The sequence below is a fragment of the Elephas maximus genome, chromosome 3 (assembly GCF_024166365.1).
Source record: "Elephas maximus indicus isolate mEleMax1 chromosome 3, mEleMax1 primary haplotype, whole genome shotgun sequence".
NCBI classification, from domain to species: Eukaryota; Metazoa; Chordata; class Mammalia; order Proboscidea; family Elephantidae; genus Elephas; species Elephas maximus.
This window is the reverse complement of record NC_064821.1, coordinates 66,759,748-66,780,290: the sequence shown is the minus strand read 5'-3', so window position 1 is coordinate 66,780,290 and position 20,543 is coordinate 66,759,748. Positions and strand designations below refer to the sequence as shown.

General features: G+C 47.6%; 1 protein-coding gene across 8 annotated transcripts in view; it reads left to right on the top strand.

Annotated features, from left to right (window-relative positions):
- Positions 1–20,543, top strand: part of UBXN11 (UBX domain protein 11) — a 38,601-nt gene that overhangs the window by 4,066 nt on the left and 13,992 nt on the right. For 2 of the 8 annotated variants that reach the window (XM_049878352.1, XM_049878359.1), the window contains exons 2-7: positions 9,144–9,249; positions 10,177–10,205; positions 10,797–10,895; positions 15,495–15,595; positions 16,126–16,180; positions 17,498–17,574. In XM_049878352.1, coding sequence (XP_049734309.1) covers positions 9,179–9,249; positions 10,177–10,205; positions 10,797–10,895; positions 15,495–15,595; positions 16,126–16,180; positions 17,498–17,574 — 432 coding nt within the window. In that variant the 5' untranslated portion in view covers positions 9,144–9,178. Of the gene's footprint in view, positions 1–872; positions 933–9,143; positions 9,250–10,175; positions 10,206–10,747; positions 10,896–11,256; positions 11,361–15,494; positions 15,596–16,125; positions 16,181–17,497; positions 17,575–20,543 lie in introns of those variants that run through there. The other 6 variants (XM_049878353.1, XM_049878356.1, XM_049878355.1 and 3 more) reach the window with 6 other exon arrangements.

The following is a 20,543-nucleotide window of genomic DNA, read 5'->3' as shown; positions in this document are numbered from 1 at the left end:
GTGGAGAGGCTGGTGGGTAAGCTGAGCGCTTAACCACCGTGCCACCAGGGCTCCTTGGAACTTGGAAGGCACTCAGTAATTGGTAGCTCCCGTCAGTCTCCAAATGATGTATAAGGAATGCCCCAAGGACCCTGTCTTCTCCTGAATGCCCAGGACACACAGCCAGGTGTTCCAATGCCAGAGTCCATGCTCTTAACTAAACTGCCTCTAGTTGCTCTGGTGACTCGAGTCTAGTCCAACACCTTAATTTTACATAGGAGGGGATGTGTCTTACCCAAAGTCACAGCAAGCGTTTTACCCAAAGTATCCTACAGGAGGGAAAGTGTCTTATCTAAACTCTTACACAAAGGAACAAGAACTGGAGCCTCCCGTCAAATCAGGGTGCCATCTGGTCAAGGAGTTAGTACAGGAACTCAAATTTAACAAACATTTATTAAGTACCTGAGTCATTTCAATTCATCCTCAAAATTGCCCCACGGAGTACTTTACTGCTCAAATGGGGAAACGGAGGCTCAGGGGGATGAGAATTTCCCAATGAGGAATTCAGCAAAATAGTGGCACAGTCGGGATTACACATTCAGGCCCAGAGGTTTCTCTTCCAGCAGTTTCATAAATCCAATCCCAATTTCTGCCCTTTCTGCAATTTCTGCCCTTTCTGCACCTGCAGAGTGGTACGAATAAAGCCCGCTTCCCCAGGTCCAACAGTCCGATTACAGCGGTGGATTCTGGGATTTGCAGTATCCCGCGAAGCGTTTAGATTCTCTGGGCCAATAGTATCCGAGTACAGACGACTGTACCCTCCTCTGCCGGTCGCTCATTGCTCACTAGCCCCTCTCAAATTGGCCAATGAAAATTGCACAGGTTTTGGTCGCCTAGGAAACCGCGTGACAACAAGATGGCGGCGCCGCGGGACGGCTCGGTGGCCCTGCTTGGTGAGTCTTGTTCCAAGGCCTTTCTGCCGCCGAAGTCCGCCACGCAGCTTGGGACCCTGGCCCTGACAGCCCCGAGAGCCCCGAGAGGTCCTCGGGCCCGGCTCCCTCAGCAGGCCCCCCGCGTTGTGGAAGCAGTTTCGGGACCTAGTTTACTACGACTGCGCGTGCAGGCGGGAGGAAGCGATGCTGCACCCGAGGCAGAGTTAGATCATAATAGACGTGGCGCGGTGAACGCGTATAGCTGGGAATTTAGGGAGTGAAGGCGTGCCGCCAGGCCGGGCCTGTCTGCTCTGGAGTGTACTGGGACCAGGGGTGGGGGTGGACTATCAGCCTGGGGCGACGAATAGGTCTAGCAGGTGTGACGAAGGATTTTGTCAGTCAAGCACAGTCCTGAGTTCGGTCCCAAAATGTAGAGGTATAGGACACAGCTTTGCCCTCAGAACCCCGGTCTGAAGTGGGAGACATCCCTGCCTTTAGGAACTGGAGGGGGAAACACTGTCCTATCACTGGAAGCCCCTTAAGATGGTAGACTTCCTCAGCGCTGCCCCCGCCCGCCCACCAGTGTGAGGGAGGAAGAGACATAGTCTTGCGCTCAGTAGCCCCCAGGCTGATTGGGAGACAGAATCTTCGCTCTCAGGGCTTTCCTATAATCCGTGGGAAGATTAATCAGAAGACAGTTGTCGGATTGGCTTGGAGTGACACTGGAAGTAGGGAAATCAGTTGGGATATTATGATCTCCCCAAAGAAGGCAATGAGAGCCCGCACTAAGATAACCAACAGTGGGCATAAGAAGGAGAAACGGTATGTGAGACATTGCAGAGTTTAACCTGCAAGATTTGGTAATTGATGGGATTAAGAGGGAAGAAGGCAGGGTAAAGTTTTATGGTGGATGATAGGGGTCCTATTAAGAAGGGGAAAGTGAAAGGTGATTTTGAGAGACGATGTTGGGCTTGGCTTGGGGACCAGTTCTTTTTTTTTTTTTTCCTATAATACCTTTATTGAGCTATAACTCACATACTATACCCTTCACCCATTTAAAGTGTATAGTTCAAAGGTTTTTAGCATACAGGTTTTTTAATAGAAAAAAAATTTTTACTGTGCTTTATGTGAGAGTTTACAATTCAATTTCTCGTACAAAAACTTATACACACATTATTATGTGACCCTAGTTGCTCTCCCTGCAATGTGACAGCACACTCCTCTCTACCCTGTATTCCCCATGTGCATTCAATTACCTCCTGTCCCCCTCTGCCTTCTCATCTCACCTCCAGACAGGAGCTCCCCACATAGTCTCATGTGTCTACTTGAGCTAAGAAGCACACTCCTCACCAATATCATTTTATGTCTTATAGTCCAGTCCGATCTTTGTTATTCTCAGAGTTTTGCAACCATCACCACAATCAATTTTAGAAATTTTCATCATCCTTAAAAGAAACCCTGTACCCGTTAGCAGTCACTCCCCATTTCCCTCCACCCCCTTGATCCTCCACAATCCCTGGCAAACCATTAATCTATTTTCTGTCTCTATGGATTTGCCTATTCTGGGCATTTTATATAAATGGGGTCATTCTATGTGGTCTTTTCTAACTGGCTTCTTTCACTTAGCATGTTTTCAAGATTCATCCATGTAGTAGCATGTATCAGCACTTTATTCCTTTTATGACTAAATAATATTGCATTGTATGAATATACCATATTTTGTTTATCCACTCATCAGTTGGTAGATATTTGGGCTGTTTATATGCTTTTTAGCTATTATGAATAATGCCGCGGTGAACATTTGTATACAAGTTTCTGTGTGGACGCATGTTTTCATTTCTCTCGGGTATCCACTTAGGTGAAGAACTGCTGAGCCATAGGGTAACTCCATGTTTGACCATTTGAGAAATGGTCAGACTGGTTTCTAAAGTGGCTGCACCATTCTACATTCCCAGCAGGAGTGTATGAGGGTTCCAGTTTTTCATGTCTCATCAACACTTGTTGATCAGCACCTTTTGAGGGATCATTACAGTGATGAGAAGGGAGGGCCATTCAGATTTGGTGGGAGTTCAGGCACAGCACTTTTAGCCACTAAAGGCACAGTGCCTGGGACCTATGACTCTTTCAAGCCCTAGACAAATGTTTGAAACCTAAGCAAACAAACAAAAACCCAAAGACCGTTGTCTCCAAAAAAAAAAAGAAAAGAAAGAACAAAATTAATAACTATTTAATTTAAGTATTACAAAGTGCAATTTTATTTCTAGTACTGAGCTGCACTCCGAGAGGGCCCTGAACAATGCAAGATGGGTGCTGCCTGCAAAGGACTCTGGGAAAGAACTAGCGGTGACCTGGGCCAGGAAAAAATACCCAAATACCTGACTTCCTGGTAACATCAATTGGAATCCATTAACTAGTGCAAAAACAACCCATTCATCATAAACTAGGGTGGTTTTTTCCTGGGTCCCTTGCATGTATCCTTGCACGTAAATGCTAAGTATATGAACCCCCACCCTGCACTGTAGTTTGAGGAACTCTACGTGGATGACTCAGGGAGTTGCTGTCTATCACAGGAATCTTGGCACCAACCTCTGTCTGTAAGTTCCCTAGTAAAAGCTAGATCTGATCAACCTGGCTTTTTGTGCTTCTTTTTTCAGAATCCAACCTGTCTGTGCCCCTCTGAGTCACTCCTGCCCACTGGTCCAGTGGGGTGCAACACAACTCAACTCAAATAGTCATATATACCAAATAAGAAAAAGTGTAAACTATGAAAGAAAATGAATAATGAATTTATAAAGAAACCTTAAGTTGTAGACATATAAAAATCCTTTACTTGTTTTTACCACAGAAAATTATACTTAACGTGGAATATGGGTGCATTTAAAAATGTTCGATATGATGTGGGTAGGGACTTCCACAAGTAGATGTGTATTTTTTAAGACACTAGACTAGGGTGCTTAAAACAGGAAAACGTGTTCGTATATGGGAGGGGGTATTTTCTTCCAACAAATATTTCAAATACCTTTTTTAGGCCAGGCCCTGTGCTAGGCACAAGAATACAAGGGCAAGCAAAGACATTGTCTTTGCCCTCCAGAAGTCTGGTGGTGAAGACAGAATCCCAATGCAGGGGGACCAGAGCTCTGACAGGGGTGAGCAGAGGGGCTGTGGGAGCCCAGACGAGAGTAACTGATCCCAGAAGTGTTCGGAGCTGAAACTCTAAACTCTTAGAAAAAAACAGGAGTAAATCTTTGTGACTTTGGGTCAGGCAAAGCTTTCTTCAATTCTACACCAAAGCACAAGCAACAAAGGAAAACGTAGGTAAATTGGGCTTCATCAACATTAAAAATGTTGGGACTTCAAAGAACACCATCAAGAAAGTGAAAAGACAACCCACAGATGGGAGAAAAATGTTTGCCAATCATATATCTGATAAGGAACTTGTTTAAGAATATATAGAGCACTCTACAACTCAGTAATAAAAAGACAAATAGCCCAATTTAAAAAATGGTAAAGGATCTGAATATATAGCTCTCCAAAGAAGATACACAAAATGGCCAATAAGCACATGACAAGATGGTCAACATCATTAGCTATCAAGGAAATGCAAATCAAAACCACAATGAAATACCACTTCCCACACTAAACCCATTGTCCTCAAGTCGATTCCGACCTATAGGACACAGTAGAACTGTACCATACGATTTTCAAGGAGTAGCTGGTGGATTCAAACTGCTGACCTTTTGGTTAGCAGCTGAGCTCTTAACCACTGCATCACCAGGCCTCCTTACTACCACTAAGATAATGATAAAAAAGAAAATCACAATTGATGAGGATTTGAAAAAATTGGAACCCTCATACACTGCTGGTGGGTACAGCTGCTTTGGAAAACAGTCTGGCAGTTCCTCAAGTAGTTACACACAGAGTCACCTTATGACCCAACAACAATTCTACTCTAGGTATACATACCCAAGAAAAATGAAAACATGGCCACACAAAAACTTGTATACAAATGTTCCTAGCAGCGTTATTTATAATAGCGAAAAATTATAAACAACCCAAATATCTACCAACTGATGAATGGATAAGCAAAATATGGTACATCTGTACAATAGAGTATTTTTCAGCCATAAAAAGGAATGAAGTACTGATACATGCTACTGCATGGGTGAACCTTGAAAATATTATGCTACGTGAGAAAGAAGCCAGTGGGAAAAGAATGCCTATTATGTGATTCCATTTATATAAAATACCCAGAGTAGACAAATCTATAGAGACAGACAGTAGATGAGTGGTTTCCCGGTGGCTGAGGGATGGGAGGAGCCCTGGTGGTGCAGTGGTTAAAGCACTCGACTACAAACCAAATGATCAACGGTTCGAACTCACCAGCCGCTCCGTAGGAGAAAGATGTGGCAGTCTGCTTCTGTGAAGAGTAGAGCTTTGAAAACCCTATGGAGCAGTTCTGCTCTGTCCTATAGTGTCACTATGCATCAGGATTGACTTGATGGCAGTGAGTTTGGTTTGGATTGGGGGGGGATGGGAGAGTTGGGAGGGAAATGGAAAGTAACTGCTAATGGGTATGGAGTTTCTTTTTAGGGAGATGAAAATGCTCTAAAATTGACTGTGGTGATGGTTGCACAACTCTGGAAATAATCGACAAACCTGAGAATTGTGCACTTCAAATGAGTGAAGTGTATGGTGTGTGAATTACATCTCAATAAAGCTGTTTTCTTTTAGAAAAAAGGTCACTTACTGTATGATTCCATTTATATAATACTCTTTTTTTAAATAATTTTTATTGTGCTTTAAGTGAAAGTTTACAAATCATGTCAGTCTCTCACACAAAAACCCGTATACACCTTGCTACACACTCCCAATTACTCTCCCCCTAATGAGACAGCCTGCTCTCTCCCTCCACTCTTTCTTTTCACGTCCTTTTCGCCAGCTTCTAACCCCCTGCACCCTCTCATCTCCCCTCCAGGTGGGAGATGCCAACATAGTCTCAAGTGTCCACCTGATCCAAGAAGCTCACTCCTCACCAGCATCCCTCTCCAACCCATTGTCCAGTCCAATCCATGTCTGAAGAGTTGGCTTTGGGAATGGTTCCTGTCCTGGGCCAACAGAAGCTCTGGGGGCCATGACCACCAGGGTCCTTCTAGTCTCAGTCAGACGATTAAGTCTGCTCTTATGAGAATTTGGGGTCTGCATCCCACTGCTCTCCTGCTTCCTCAGGGGTTCTCTGTTGTGTTCCCTGTCAGGGCAGTCAGCGGTTGTAGCCGGCACCATCTAGTTCTTCTGGTCTCAGGATGATGTAAGTCACTGGTTCATGTGGCCCTTTCTGTCTCTTGGGCTCGTAATCGCCTTGTGTCCTTGGTGTTCTTCATTTTCCTTTGCTCCAGGTGGGTTGGGACCAGTTGATGCATCTTAGATGGCTGCTTGCTAGCATTTAAGACCCCAGACGCAATTCTTCAGAGTAGGATGCAAAATGTTTTCTTAATAGATTTTATTATGCCAATTGACTTAGATGTCCCCTGAAACCATGGTCCCCAGACCCCTGCCCCTGCTACGCTGGCCTTCAAAGCATTCAGTTTATTCAGGAAACTTCTTCGCTTTGGGTTTAGTCCAATTATGCTGACCTCCCCTGTGTGCTGTCTTTCCCTTCACCTAAAGTAGTTCTTATCTCCTATCTAATTAGTGAATACCCCTCTCCCACCCTGCCTCCCTCCCCCCTCTCGTAACCACAAAAGAATGTTTTCTTCTCAGTTTAAACTGTTTCTCAAGTTCTTATAATAGTGGTCTTATACAATATTTGTCCTTTTGCAACTGACTGATTTCACTCAGCATAACGCCTTCCAGCTTCCTCCATGTTACGAAATGTTTCACAGATTCATCGCTGTTCTTTATTACATAATATTCTCGAAATGACAAAATTACAGATATACAAAACAGATTAGTGGTTGTCACGAGTTAGGGACGGTGGCAGAGAGGGTGTGATTATAAAGGGGTAGCCCAAGGGAGAGTTATGAGGTGACGGGATAGTTCTGTATCTTGATTACGGTGGTGGTAACATGAATCAACACATTAGAAAATGGCATAGAACTGTACACACGGACTGGATTGTACCAGTATTGATTGTACCAATAGATCCAGCCTTGGATTGTACTTGCATTGATTTGGCTTGTACCAATGCTATTTTCCTGATTTTGATATTATACTCTGGTTATAATAAATGTAAGCATTGAGGGAAATAGGGTAAAGGGTACAAAGGACCTCTCTGTACTATTTTTCTAATTTCCTGTGAATCTATCATTATTTTAAAATAAAAAGTTAAAAAAAAAAAAAAGCAGAAAAAAAAAAAAAAGAGGAGTCAGCCTGGCCAAAGGTGCTGGTAGAAGTGGGGAGAACCTTCCAGGAGGGGTTTTGAGGCAGAGGGAGCCCCATGTGCAAAGACCTGTGCCTTTGAGGCACTGCCAGCAGTTCATGTGGCTTCCATGCAGGAGGCTGTGAGCTGGGGGATGAGGCCTGGAGACATAGGCTGAGACCAGATCAGGAATTATGAATTATTTTCTGTGGATGAGAAGGAGCCCTGGGAAGCTTTTATCAGGGAAGTGACCTGTCAGCTTTGTGTTTTAAGAAGACCCGTCTGGCAGGGTATGGAAAATGCATGAGGGGTTACCACACTTGGCCACACAAGCCACGTGGATGTCCAGACAAGACAGGAGCAGGGGCCGGGGCAGAGTGGGGCAGATTTGGGAGGCTGGATGGTGGAAATGGTAAAACTCTGGGCCTGGTCTTTGGAAGAGGGCTCCCATGGAGAAGGAGGGGATGTGTAAGCCCCAGTCTCCAGAAAGAAGGCAAGGGAGGCTGCCTGCAAACAGTGCGGGTTCCCTTGCAGGGCAGCTTCAGGGGCAGTCTGGAGACCAGTGCCACAGATTTCTAAAGGGGGACTTCGTTGGATTTGTCCTACAAAGATTTGGTTCAGGCACTAATGGAGACCTGTTGGTTCTGGGATTCCTAGATATTAACCTGTTGTTTTCGATTCCGATTCCTGGAGACCCCATGTGTTAAAGAGTAGAACTGCTCATTAGGGTTTTCTTGGCTATAATCTTTACAGAAACAGATCACCAGGACTTTTTTCCATGGTACTACTGGGTAGGTTCGAATCGTCAGTCTTTAGGTTAGCAGTTTACCACAAACCATTTGCGCCACATAGGGAACTAGATGTTAGCCACATAATATCCTCTCTTCACCGAATTGAGTAGTAGCCTGTAGTTATGTCCCTGATGTGCATTCATCTTGCCAGAAGGAAGAAGGAAGGAAGGGAGACTAACATTTGAGTGCCTTCTATGTGCCAATAACAACAAAAACCGCAATAGCCACAACTCACGTATTTAAGTGCTTCTTTCGAGCCTGGCACCGTGCTAGGTGCTTTACATATATTATCTCTTCGAATCCTTCAAAAGCCCCACATGGTTGGTATGACTGTTGTGTGCCACCAAGTCAATTCCAGCTCGTAGCAACCCTATGTGACAGAGTAGAACTGCCCCACAGGGCTTCCTATGCTATAATCTTCACGGGAGCATATCACCAGGTCTTTTCTCCTGTGGAGTGGCTGGTGGGTTTGAACCACTGACCTTTCAGTTAGCAGCCAAGCTATTACTATCCCCATTTTATACCAAAGGAAATTGAGGTGTGGGTTACACTAGTAGGTGGCAGAGTCCATCCAAGGCCTGAGGGCTCACCCCTCTGTACCATGTGGACTCTATCTTCATTGAGTCCTGCCTTTGGGTGGCCCTTCTGGCTCTGTGAGATGTTGGATGTGGTACCTGGGTTCTGGCAGGAGGGGCAGAGAGACCTGGGCTTTATGTTGACTGAAGCCCCAGGCCTCCTGGGTAGTCTTGTGCCCGGCCCTAAGATCAGGGAAGTCCCAAGATTCTAGCTCAGCTCTGCATCCCACCCCACCCTTTTCCAAGAACCACCAGGCCAAAGGCTTCCAGAGTCAGAGCAGAGAGCTGAATTGCCTAAGACACAGACATCAGCACAGGGATTCAAGGTATGGCTACAGCCAAGCTTCCTGCAGAAACTTCTGTTGGGCATCAGGAAGAGGTGGGGGTACTGTTCAGTGGACAGTGCTCCCTCCTGGGAGAAGTAGCCAGAGAAGACAAAACTTCAGGCTGGCTTCTGGGTCCATCTGGGCTCCCTCTGTCCCTAAGGACTGAATTCCTTCCTTCTTCTCAGGGAGTTCCTGATGGCTAGAAGCTAGAAGTAGAACTATGAGTTCACCTTTGGCTTCTCTTGGAAAGACCCGGAGAGTGCCCTTGCCGTCGGAGCCTGTGAATCCAGGGTAAGGCCAGGCATTATGGGGGCTTCATGTCCATCCCCCTGTCCTCTCAACCTCGTGTGGCCAGAGTAGAATGACTCCTGGTGTCTTGGGGGAAACAAAGAAGAGTGACTTTCCCTGATACCTGATCTTATTCTTTTTTCTTCTTTTGGGAAGCTCTACTTTGGTTCTAACCATAAACTGGATTGTGCTCTCTAGTGACATCTGGGCCCTGTAGGAATGGTTCACCATCCATCTACACATCGTCTGTTCATTTATTAACTCTGCAAGCACTGATGGTGAACCTATTTCAGGCCTGGCCCTGTGCTGGGCTCTCAGTAAAAAGTACACCTTACTGGAAACCCTGGTGGTGTAGTGGTTAAGCGCTATGGCTGCTAACCCAAAGGTCAACAGTTCGAATCCACCAGGTGCTCCTTGAAAACTCTATGGGGCAGTTCTACTCTGTCCTATAGGGTCACTATGAGTTGGAATCAACTTGTCAGCAATAGGTTTCATCTTTTTTAGTCTAGCACTTTCATTGTTTCGAAGCATTTTTTGCTTCTCTTTCCTTCTTGCTCTTCCAGACACCACTTTGAGTCATTCTGAAGCCAAGGAGACACAGAGAGGCTAAGTGATAGGGGTCCCATGGCTGTTTCACAGCCGAGCTGAGGTGGCTCCTGAGCTTAGGAAGTCTTCTAGGCTTCCCACCTGAGACTGACCTTCAGCTCTGTCCCATCCTTCTCTTTTGGAAGGAGTTGGACACCCTAAAACCTGTCCCTTGGTTCTCCTCATGCTGGGGATGGGATTGGGGGTGGATGTGCTCATCCAGTTTAGCCTTGGTGGGGAGGTAGTGGGGGAGAAGGGGGCAGCTGCAGCCCTTATTCTGCAGACCAGCAACCCAGGTGGCCCTAACTTGCATTTCCTCCTTCTCCTTCCTGCCCGGGTTCCCAGGAAACGAGGAATAAAAATCTATGGAGATGGTAAGTGTGGGCTCTGCCCTCGTGTCCTTTTCTCCTGTCTGCCTGGTCCTCCATGGGGTTGGGAAGATGGAGGGAAGGCACATGATGAACACTCGTGTGAGCCAGAGTGCTGGCCTGACTGCAGTGTTATCTACAGCTCCCCCAACCACTCCCTGAGGATGAGGCTTCCCTCCTGGCAGCTTTCAGATTGGGAAGCTACACACCCTTAGCAGAGATGTTGCTGTTAAACATTCAAGGCCCTCAACTCACCACGTGGTTGGCCGTTGGGGGCCTAGAAACCATGTGGGGGCTGAGATTCCCCAGCCCTCCTTCTCCCCACAGCCTCCTTTAGCTCGCTACAGCCCTTCCTGCCTGAAGCCCTGTCCTCACATCACTGCCCTGACCCTTGTAGGCTCAGGCCTTTGGATCCCAACCCATTCCTGTCCCCAGGGTGCTGGATGGCCACTTGATTCCCCCCAGGAGCCTCCCAGAGGTGGCGCATTCTGGTTGTATCCTTGCTCCTTGACCTCGCAATTCTTCTGTCCTCAAACCCTTGGGGACAGAGAACAGGCCTCGGCCCCAGAGCAGTGACCCGGGCATCCCTTTCTGCAGAAGATGAGACAGATGTGCTGGATGACAGACATGGCTCAGAAGAAAGGCTCTTGGTCCCTTCCTGCTACGGAAGAATAGGCGCCCCTGTGGGTTGGCAAGGTGAGAGCAGATGCCAGAAGTTGTCTGAGTCTTTGGTAGCAGGAGGGGGCCCCAGAGGAGGGGACGGCGAGGCCCAGAGAGGGAGGACACCTTCTATTCTTTGCCTCCTACTCCTGGCTGACTTGTGTCCATGTGCCTGTACCCCAGGCCTGTTCAGAGCCTGGTTTGGCATAAACCCACGTAGTCCCCCAACCTTGGCTCAGCAGGTCTGGCCAAGCCCCAGGCTGTGGCTGGAGCCTCTGGAGTGGACCGGGCTGGAGTTACCATCACATGTGATGTCAGTGGGTTCAGGATTCAGGATTGGAGGAGGATGAAGGGGCTGAGGTGGAGCTCAGCCTCTGGCCATCTATTTCCTGCATAGCCCACCTAACCTGGCCCCCACCATCCCCAGTGGACTCTGGTGATGCAGAGATCATGAAGGTGCCTGAAGTGGGATGCAGCTGACCAGGTGGCTTTCCAGAGGAGGTAGGATTTAGCAGGCCTGGGAAGAAGGGGCAACCTGTGCAGGCCAGGATGAGCTGTGTGGAGTGCTGGGCAGGATCAAAGTCTGAGCTGGGAGTCTGGAGGAGCTGAGGATGAGGGTAAAATTTTCCACTAGCTGTGATATCTTGGGTGTCTGTCTCCATTTCCACCTCTGTGAAGTGGGGATGGGAACACCTAGCTCAGTGTGTTGAGGCGAGGACTTGGTGAAATGCTGCTGGACAGAGACCCCTAGCCAGTACCTGTTACACAGAGGGTGCTCAGAGTGATGGCTACCTATCAAGTCAGCGATAATCCTCGACCAAACACCCCCTCCATTTTACAGGTGGGGGAATTGAGCCCCAGAGATGGGAAGGGCCTGGCCCAGGGTCCCACAGCCATTTAGTCACAAAGCCAGAATCTCCTACACCCCAGCTGGGGATCCTTTCAATAGTAACCACAACAACCAGCTCTTCTGCTTAAAAGAGCTGTCTATGTCCTCTCTCCACTTCTCCCCTCTCATTCACTCCCATCCTACACAGCGGGTGTCTATCCCTGCCATTCAGTAACTGCTCCCACCAAGGTCACAGGTAAGGACTTGTCCTCCCTTTCTTGCTTTTCTGCTCAGCTGCACTCAACACAGTTCACTGTCCCTCCTTCTCAGAACACCCTTGTCTCTGGGCTGCCATGATGCGACTCACCGGGTTGTCCTCCTACCTCCCAGGCTGTTTTCTCTTGGCCCTCTTTTCTAGATCCTTCTTCCTCCCAGCTTTCCAGTGTGGTCGTTCTCCTGCCTGGATTCTCTTCTCTCTACTCTTCACCTCAGTGAGCTCATCCGTGCTCTAAGTGCTGACAGCTCCCAAATGTGTATATCTCTGGCTATATCAGTCAGGAAGTTTTTGAATACAAGTCAGAGAAAACCTTTTCTCAACTAACATGGGACTTAAGGCAGATTTATTATCCCACCTACCAAGAGTCCTAAGGAGGCAGCTCCAGAGCTGTTAATTCAGCAACTCAGAGACATCATCAAGAGTTAATGTTCTGGTCTCAAACTATCTGGAACAAAGGAGAATGAACAACACCAAAGATATATGGTAAAGATGAGCCCAAGAGTTAGAAAGGGCCATCAGCCTGAGCCCGGAAGAACTAGATGGTGCCCAGCTACCACGATCACTGTCCTGACATGGAACACAACAGGGAATCCCTGATGGAGCAGGAGAACAGTGGGATGTAGACCTCAAATTCTCGTAAAAAGACCAGGCTTAATGTTCTGACTGAGACTGGAGGGACCCTGATGGTCATGGTCCTTGGGCCCTTTTTTAGCCCAAGATTGGAACCATTCCTGAAACCAACTCCACTGACAGGTATTGGACTGGACTAAAAGATAGACAATGATGCTGGTGAGGAATGAGCTTCTTGGCTCAGGTAGACACTTAAGACTGTGTGGGCAACTGCTGTCTGGAGGCAAGATGAGAAGGAAGAGGGGGACAGGAGCTGGTTGAATGGACTTGGGGAATACAGGATGGAGAGGAGGAATGTGCTGTCTCATTAGGAGGAGAGCAGCTAGGCGTACATAGCAAGGTGTGTATAACTTTTTGTATGAGAGACTGACTTGATTTGTAAACAATTTAAAAAAAAAAGAATCTATGAAAGGAAAGAAAAATAAAAAGTTAATGTTCTCATTGGATGGTGCCGGGCTACCATTACTGAACATTTTTTTTTAAGACTAATTGTCCCATAGAGTTTCCAGGGAGCGCCTGGTGGATTCAAATTGCCTTTTTTTAAACTAACTGATCTTATTTTGTTGTTGAGAATATACACAGCAAAACATGTACCAATTCAGCAGTGACATTCACCCTCCTTTTCTGAGTTGTTCCTCCTTCATTAACATAAAGTTACTGCTAGCTAAGGCTCCTGTCTGATCTTTTGCATTGCTGTGGTCAGATTGATCCCATATAGATAGGTTTTTTATTATTATTGTTTTGGTTTAAGGTTTAAAGATTATCTCAGGGCAATTGTTTCAGGGATTCATACACCCTCCATGGTTCCAGGAAGTCTGGAGTCCATGAGAATTTGAAATTCTCTTCTGCATTTTTCCCCTTTTGATTAGGATTCTATGGAATTCCCATTACTGAACATTTTTTCAAAAATTCAATAGAAGAGTCCTAATCAAATGGGTCAAAACGTAGAAGAGAATTTCAAATTCTCATGGAATCCAGACTTTCTGGACCATGGGGGCTGGATGAATCCCTGAAACTGTTGCCCTGAGGTAATTTTTGAACCTTAAACCAATAATACTGCCTGCAGTCTTAAAACCAAATGATAGTTCAGCTTAACTAGTAAAGAATGTCTGCCTTGAGCATTGTGCTCTTTTAAGAACTATCTGTATGGGATCAAACTGACAACAGCAGCTCGAAAGATTACATAGGAACCTTAGGGGGCAGTGAGTTCATGTTAATGGGGGAAGAACAACTCAGAAAAGGAGGATGAGAATGGTTGCACAACTCCAAGAATGTGACCAGTGCCACTGAATTGTGCATGTAGAGACTTGAATTGGTGCATGTTTTTGCTATATATAGTCTCAAGAACAATAGCAACAAAAAGAAATTATTAATGAAAAAAATAAAAAGTTCAGGGTTTTCCACCTTTCTCTGGAGACAACTTCAATGTGTCTGCCCCTCATGGTTGTGTGGTGATGGCTGCAATTCTTGCTGCACAGGTAGAAAGGGCAGCATCCAGGGGAAGAAGAGGGCTTTTTCCCTGTGCCTCTCTTGTTTTTTCTTTTCCTAAACATTTTATTTTAGAAAATTCTCAGCATACAAAAAAGTGGACGTGATAGTATACCATCACCCATGTGGCCTCCATCTAGATTCAACAATAGATAGCCATGTGTGCAGATCTATGAATGTTAATGTATATTTTGGATGAACCATTTAGAAATAAATGGCAGCTATGACATTTCACCTCTAAATATGTCGATGTGCGTATCCTAAGAATAAGGAAATGCATAACCACAGTACCATTGTCACACGCCGAAGAACACGAATAGTTTGTAATACTGTCTAATGTACTACAGGAGCCCTGGTGGCACAGTGGTTAAGAGCTATGGCTGCTAACCAAAAGGTTGGCAGTTGTAATCCACCAGCTGCTCCTTGGAAACCTTATGGGGCAGTTTTACTCTGTCCCTTGGGGTTGCTATGGGTTGGAATTAACTTGACGGCAGTGGGTTTGGCTCCGGTTTAACATCCCACATTCAAATTTTCCCAGTGTCCCAAAATCTCTCTCTCTTTTTTTGGCTATTTTAACCATTTCTAAGCATAGAATTCAGGGACATTAATTACATTCATCATGCTATGCTACTGTCACCACTATTCCACTTCCAAAAGTTTTACGTCACCCCAAAACAAACTCAGTACCCTTCAGCAGTCACACCCATTCCCTTCTCCCCCTAGCCCATGGTGACCACTAATAAACTTTCGTCTCTCTGCATTTGCCCATTCTAGATATTTCATCTAAGTGGGGCCGTATCATATTTGTCCTTTTGTGTCTGACCAAAATCTCCCTTAAAGCTATTTTCCCCCGATCTAGGATCCAGTTGCGCTTCATGCACTGTGTTTGATTGTTTTGTCTCTGTAGTTTGTTACTTTAGAACAGTCTCTCTGCCTTCTTACCAAAATGACAGTGACTTCTTTGAAGAGTCCAGGCCAGTTGTCTTGCAGAATGTCCTACATTATGAATCTGTCTGGTTGTTTGCCTGCAGCGTTGTTAATGTGTTCCTCTGTCCACCATAATCTGGAGGTTAGATTTAGAGGCTTGACTGGATGGAAGGTAAACTTTCTGACAAGAATGCTTCAAGATGTTGTGACTCATACGTTACACCACTTACCAGCTGTGTGACCTTGACAAATGACTTAGTCTCTCTGTGTTTCATTTTCCTAAGGATATGATAACAGTTCGTTTACCTCGTAGGCACATTGTAAGGATTACACAAATTGATCTATGTAAAGGGTTTAGAACAGTTCATAAGTGCCTAAGTGTTAGCTGCTATCATTACTTTTATTTTGGCTCCTGGGGATCCCACCCCCGCCGCCCAAGCGTCAGCTCTTGGCCTGAGCTCCAAAGGACTTGTCTGGTTGGCAGGCGCTGTACTCCATGACTTGGACACGATGTCCTCCATGGCAAGGAAGTTGCAGGATCTGGAGCGGCAGGTGAAGGCCCAGTCTGTCGAGATGCTGTCCAAGGTGGGATACCAGGCAGGAAGGCCCAGGGGCCAGTCTGCAGGGTGGAGGGTCCCAGGATGGGGCAGCCAGAGAGACGAGTGAGAAAGCCAGAACATGAGTCCTGGGACCACCTCCCCGACTGAGCTGCCCAGCGGAGGGTCAGGTCTGGGCCTGGGACTGATCAAGGTCCTTGTGATCCTGGATAGAGAGACTAGGGACCTTCTGCACAACTGATGAGGGCCCAGAGGTCCTTGGACTGGGTAGCAGCAATAGGCCACTGAGCACTACACCCCCAGACACTGGTTGCGATACCTGGGGTATGCTTCACACCTTCTCCCCACTTCACTAGGAATCACCAGGGTTACCTGAGGTATAGGAGCAACGACTGTGCCAAAGGGTAGGGGAGTAGGGGCTTTAAGCTCCCCAGCATCCCCACATAGGCAAAAATTCTGGGCCTTCCCCTCTGGAGGAGCTGGGGATCCCCCATTCCCTACTTCCTTGGGCTCTGGGAGTCACAGGGCTTATGCTGACCCTGTACCTTGCTACTGCAGGATAAGAAGATATTGGCCCTGGAGGACTTGGTGCAGAACCTTCAGCAAAACCGAGGTAAAAGGCCCTCTCAGTGGGCACAGCCTGACCTCTGTTGATCTGAGTGGCCCCCTGGGTCAGGCACTTCCCTGGGCTGGTGGCTCCTGAGAGCTTGGCAGTGACTTCTGTGCGTCAGGGGTCCAAGAACATCCAGCTGACTCCTGTAGTGGGTCTGGACAGCTGAGCCCAGAGGGGCAGGGACACAGCCAGGACAGTGCTTGAGTTGCTTTGCACCCTCTTATGTGGGACTGAGCCCCTGAAGGCAGAGAGAGCTCAGCCCAAGCACCGGGTACACTGTCTGAAGGGTAAAGGAGACTCAGTTCCACCCTCAGCAGCCTCTAACCTGGGGGCTTGGGGGTACTGGTCTCCCGAGGGCCTGTCACATTTCAGGTGGAAGGAATGGCATGGGCCAAGGTCTGGAGGTAGGAAAGAGCCCCAAGTAGTCAAAGAATCAGAGGAAGGGCCCCATAGCTGGAAGGAAGTGTGAAGGAGAGAGTGGTTCAAGATGAGACCGAAGCAGTAGACAGGGGCTAGCCCACAGGAGCTGTGGTAAAGACTCTGGCATTTAGCTCAAGAGCAGTGGGAAGCCATGAGGTCTACTGAACAGGGGAGTGATGAAAAGCAAAAATGTCACCTTGAAGACTAAGGTGTGCCTGACCCAAGCCATGGTATTTTCAATTGCATCATATGCATGTGAAAGCTGGATGATGGATAAGGAAGACCGAAGAAGAATTGACGCCTTTGAATTGTGGTGCTGGTGAAAAATATTGAATATACCACGGACTGCCAAAAGAACAAACAAATCTGTCTTGGAAGAAGTACAACCAGAATGCTCCTTAGAAGCAAGAATGGCAAGACTGCATCTTACATACTTTGGACATGTTGTCAGAAAGGATCAGTCCCTGGAGAAGGACATCATGCTTGGCAAAGTACAGGGTCAGCGGAAAAGAGGAAGACCCTCAACGAAGTGGGCTGACATGGTGGCTGCAACAATTGTAAGGATGGCGCAGGACCAGGCAGTGTCTCGTTCTGTTGTGCATAGAGTCGCTATGAGTCAGAACCGATTCGATGGCACCTAACAGCAACAACAACAGCACAGTGGTTAAGAGCTACAGCTGCTAATCAAGAGGTCAGCAGTTAAAATCCACCAGGTGCTCTTTGGAAACCATATGGGGCAATTTTACTCTGTCCTGTAGGGTTGCCATGAATTGGAATCGACTTGACAGCAACTGGTGTGGTTTTGTTGGTTTAGTGTTCTCAGAGGGCAGCTTCTCCAGAGGTGGCCTGCAGCCTCTGAACTGGGCAGCTGAACCCTGTCCCCATCTTTCCCCGAAGGTGAGGCGGCCCTGCAGCGGCAGGAGGAGCTGGAGACCATGTGCATGCAGCTACAACAGCAGGTCAGCGAGATGGAGGTGAGAGGCAGGGCCCCAGTCCCTGGCTTTCAGTGTGTGCCCTTTAGGTACTAGGTTAGAGCCCATTTCCCTGAGCCCCTCCATTCCAACCAGGGTCCTAGCCCATGTTTAACATAGAGTTTAAAGACTAACCTAGAGTTTAAAGAGCCAAGGAGATGTCCAATGCCAAAGCACACCCGCCTTGTGGAGCCTGGACATATCACTCCCCTGTTCAGTAGACCTCATGGCTTCCCACTGCTCTTGAGCTAAATGCCAGAGTCTTTACCACAGTTCCTGTGGGCTAGCCCCTGTCTACTGCTTCGGTCTCATCTTGAACCACTCTCTCCTTCACATTTCCTTCCAGCCATGGGGCCCTTCCTCTGATTCTTTGACTACTTGGGGCTCTTTCCTACCTCCAGACCTTGGCCCGTGCCATTCCTTCCACCTGAAATGTTTTTTCTCACCTTCCCTGGTCAGTTTTCACTCACTCTTAGTCTCAAATCAAGGTCACTTCCCCAGGAGGCCCTGCCTCTGTCATGTGCTTTCTTAGTGCTTCATTTCTCTTCCCTGCCATACTGTGAACTCCATGAGAGGGACCACATCCCTTGTGTTCATTGCTGTACGCCCAGGACCTAGCACAGTGCCAGGCATACATGTTTGCTGAAGTGGCCAAGGCCGTTCCCTACCTCAGAACATGACTTCTCACCCAGTGATTCAGTTACTCTGGCCACCACTCACTGACTCATCACTCACACAGCAGTGACTGATGCCCAGGTCTGTGCCAGGAGCTGGGGAAATGCACATTATTCAGACCCAAGCTCCACCTTTGAGTCTGATGGGAGAGAGAGGCAGGGAAAGGGAACATCATAACTTAGCACTGAGTGCCAGCTTGGTGTCACGGCAGCGCTGGGGTCGGGAATTAGAGGAGGGAGGAGCTGTCCTGGGAGGGCGTGGGGCATGGGGAGGGGTGAGGCAGGAATTGAACTAGAGAGACACCAGGCACAAGGAAAGGTCCCAGGCACACTTTCTCTGGCCCTGCTGGAAGTTTTGCCTGGGGTCTCTCCTCTTTCCCTCTCCATGCAGAGTTGGTTTCTAAAGCCCCAATCTTACGTAAGGCCAAAGAAGCAAACCCCCAAGCCTCAGCTGCAGCTGCAAGCCCTTCCCACAAGAGGCCTGTTCACACCTGGGCTGTGGGGAAACCCAGCTGCTCCCTGCACTGCCTGCTGGAAGCCCCTGCAGCCCATGGACCTTCTCTGCACTGCTGCTGAAGGGGGGTGAGAGCTGTGCCCCAGAGCCTCGGGCACAGGTTATGGTTGGCTTACATGTTCAGGGATCCATACAATTATTGCTTCATTAATTTAACACACTCACACAAGGTACCTACTGTGTATCAGGCACCCTGGCAGATACTGGGATACAGTGTGACCAGGACAGACATGGCCCTGTCCTCATGGGGTCTACCGTGTGGAGGGGGAAAGAGACGTAAACAAGTAGACAGAAAAACACACAATTACAGAGTGCCATGAGATAATTAAACAGGGAATGCATAGAAACTTCTAGAGGAGGGGCTGGCCTTGTAGACTAGGGGAAAAGAATCTAGGCCGAACCCGTACAAAGGCCCTACCACTTGTCACATAAACTTGGCTTGTGGTCCCTGGTTGTGGTGAACAAGAGGGAGAAGGAGAAGAGGCTCAAGAGCCCGACAGGGCAAATCACATGGGGCTCTCTCATGGTGAAGGTTGGATTCTGTTCCAAGAACGGGAAATTATAGGAGGGTTTTAGGTAGAGGAGCAATGTGACAAAAAGATCACCCTGCTGTGCAGAGAACAGGTTGGCAGGGGTGCACAAGTGGAAGAGGGAAGCAGGTAGAAGCAGCTGTTACAACTGTCCTGGAGAGAGACAACAGTGGCTTGAACTAGGATGGTAGCAGAGGAGATGGACAGAGTGGATGGATTCATGTTTGCTTTGGAGCTGGTGCCCAGAGGCCTTGCAGGTTGTCAGGGATAGTGTGTTAGAGAGAGAAATAGGTCATGAATGGAGGTATCCTTGACTGAGACAGAAAAACCTGGAGGGGAGGCAGCTTGGGCAGTAAGGGCAGAAGGTCATGACTGTTTTGGATGAATAAATTTTGAGATGCATGTTAGACGTCTGGAAACCCTGGTGGTGTCATGGTTAAGAGCTATGGCTGCTAACCAAGAGGTCGGCAGTTTGAATCCACCAGGTGCTCCTTGGAAACCCTATGGGGCAGTTCTACTCTGTCCTATATGGTCGCTGTGAGTTCAAATCGACTCAATGGCAGCAGGTTTGGTTATTAGACATCCAAGTGTAGATGGTTGGGAATTTGAGTCTGGGGCTCAGAAGTAAGATCTGCACTAGATATAAATTTGGGTACCATCCATATATATATTTGGGACTGATTAGAACCACAAAGGAGAGAGTATAGAGAGAAGAAGAGGGCTCAGCCCTGGGCCCTCCAACATAGATGTTGGGTACCAGCAAATAGATGGGAAACCAGCAAAGCAAATTCAAAAGGTATAGCCCATGAAGTAGGAGGAAAACCAGGCATGCGTTGAAAGAGATGAAGCCAGAAATGTGCTGTGTTTGACAACGTGGAGGTTGTTGGTGGCCATGGCATGAGTAGTTTTAGTGAATTGTGGAGATGGAGGTCAGGTTGGAAAGAAAGGGAGGTAAAGAAGCAGCAACAGGAAGTGTATACAACTTGTTTTCCTGTAGCATAGAGGATATGAGGCCAAGCCCTAGTGGGGCTGGCGTGTGGTGGCCATGTCCTCTCAGTTCCTGCAGGGCGGGGCGTCCTTGCCTCCTCACACTCAGGCCAGTCCCATTAAGGCCTAGCCTCACACGGTTCCCCACAGCCATAATGGCTAACTTGACGGAGTTCTTGCTTGTGCCAAGCACCCAGCTAAGTACTTGACATGAATCATCTGAGTCGTCTTCAGAGCCTTTGAGAGGCAGGTACTTCATCTCCATTT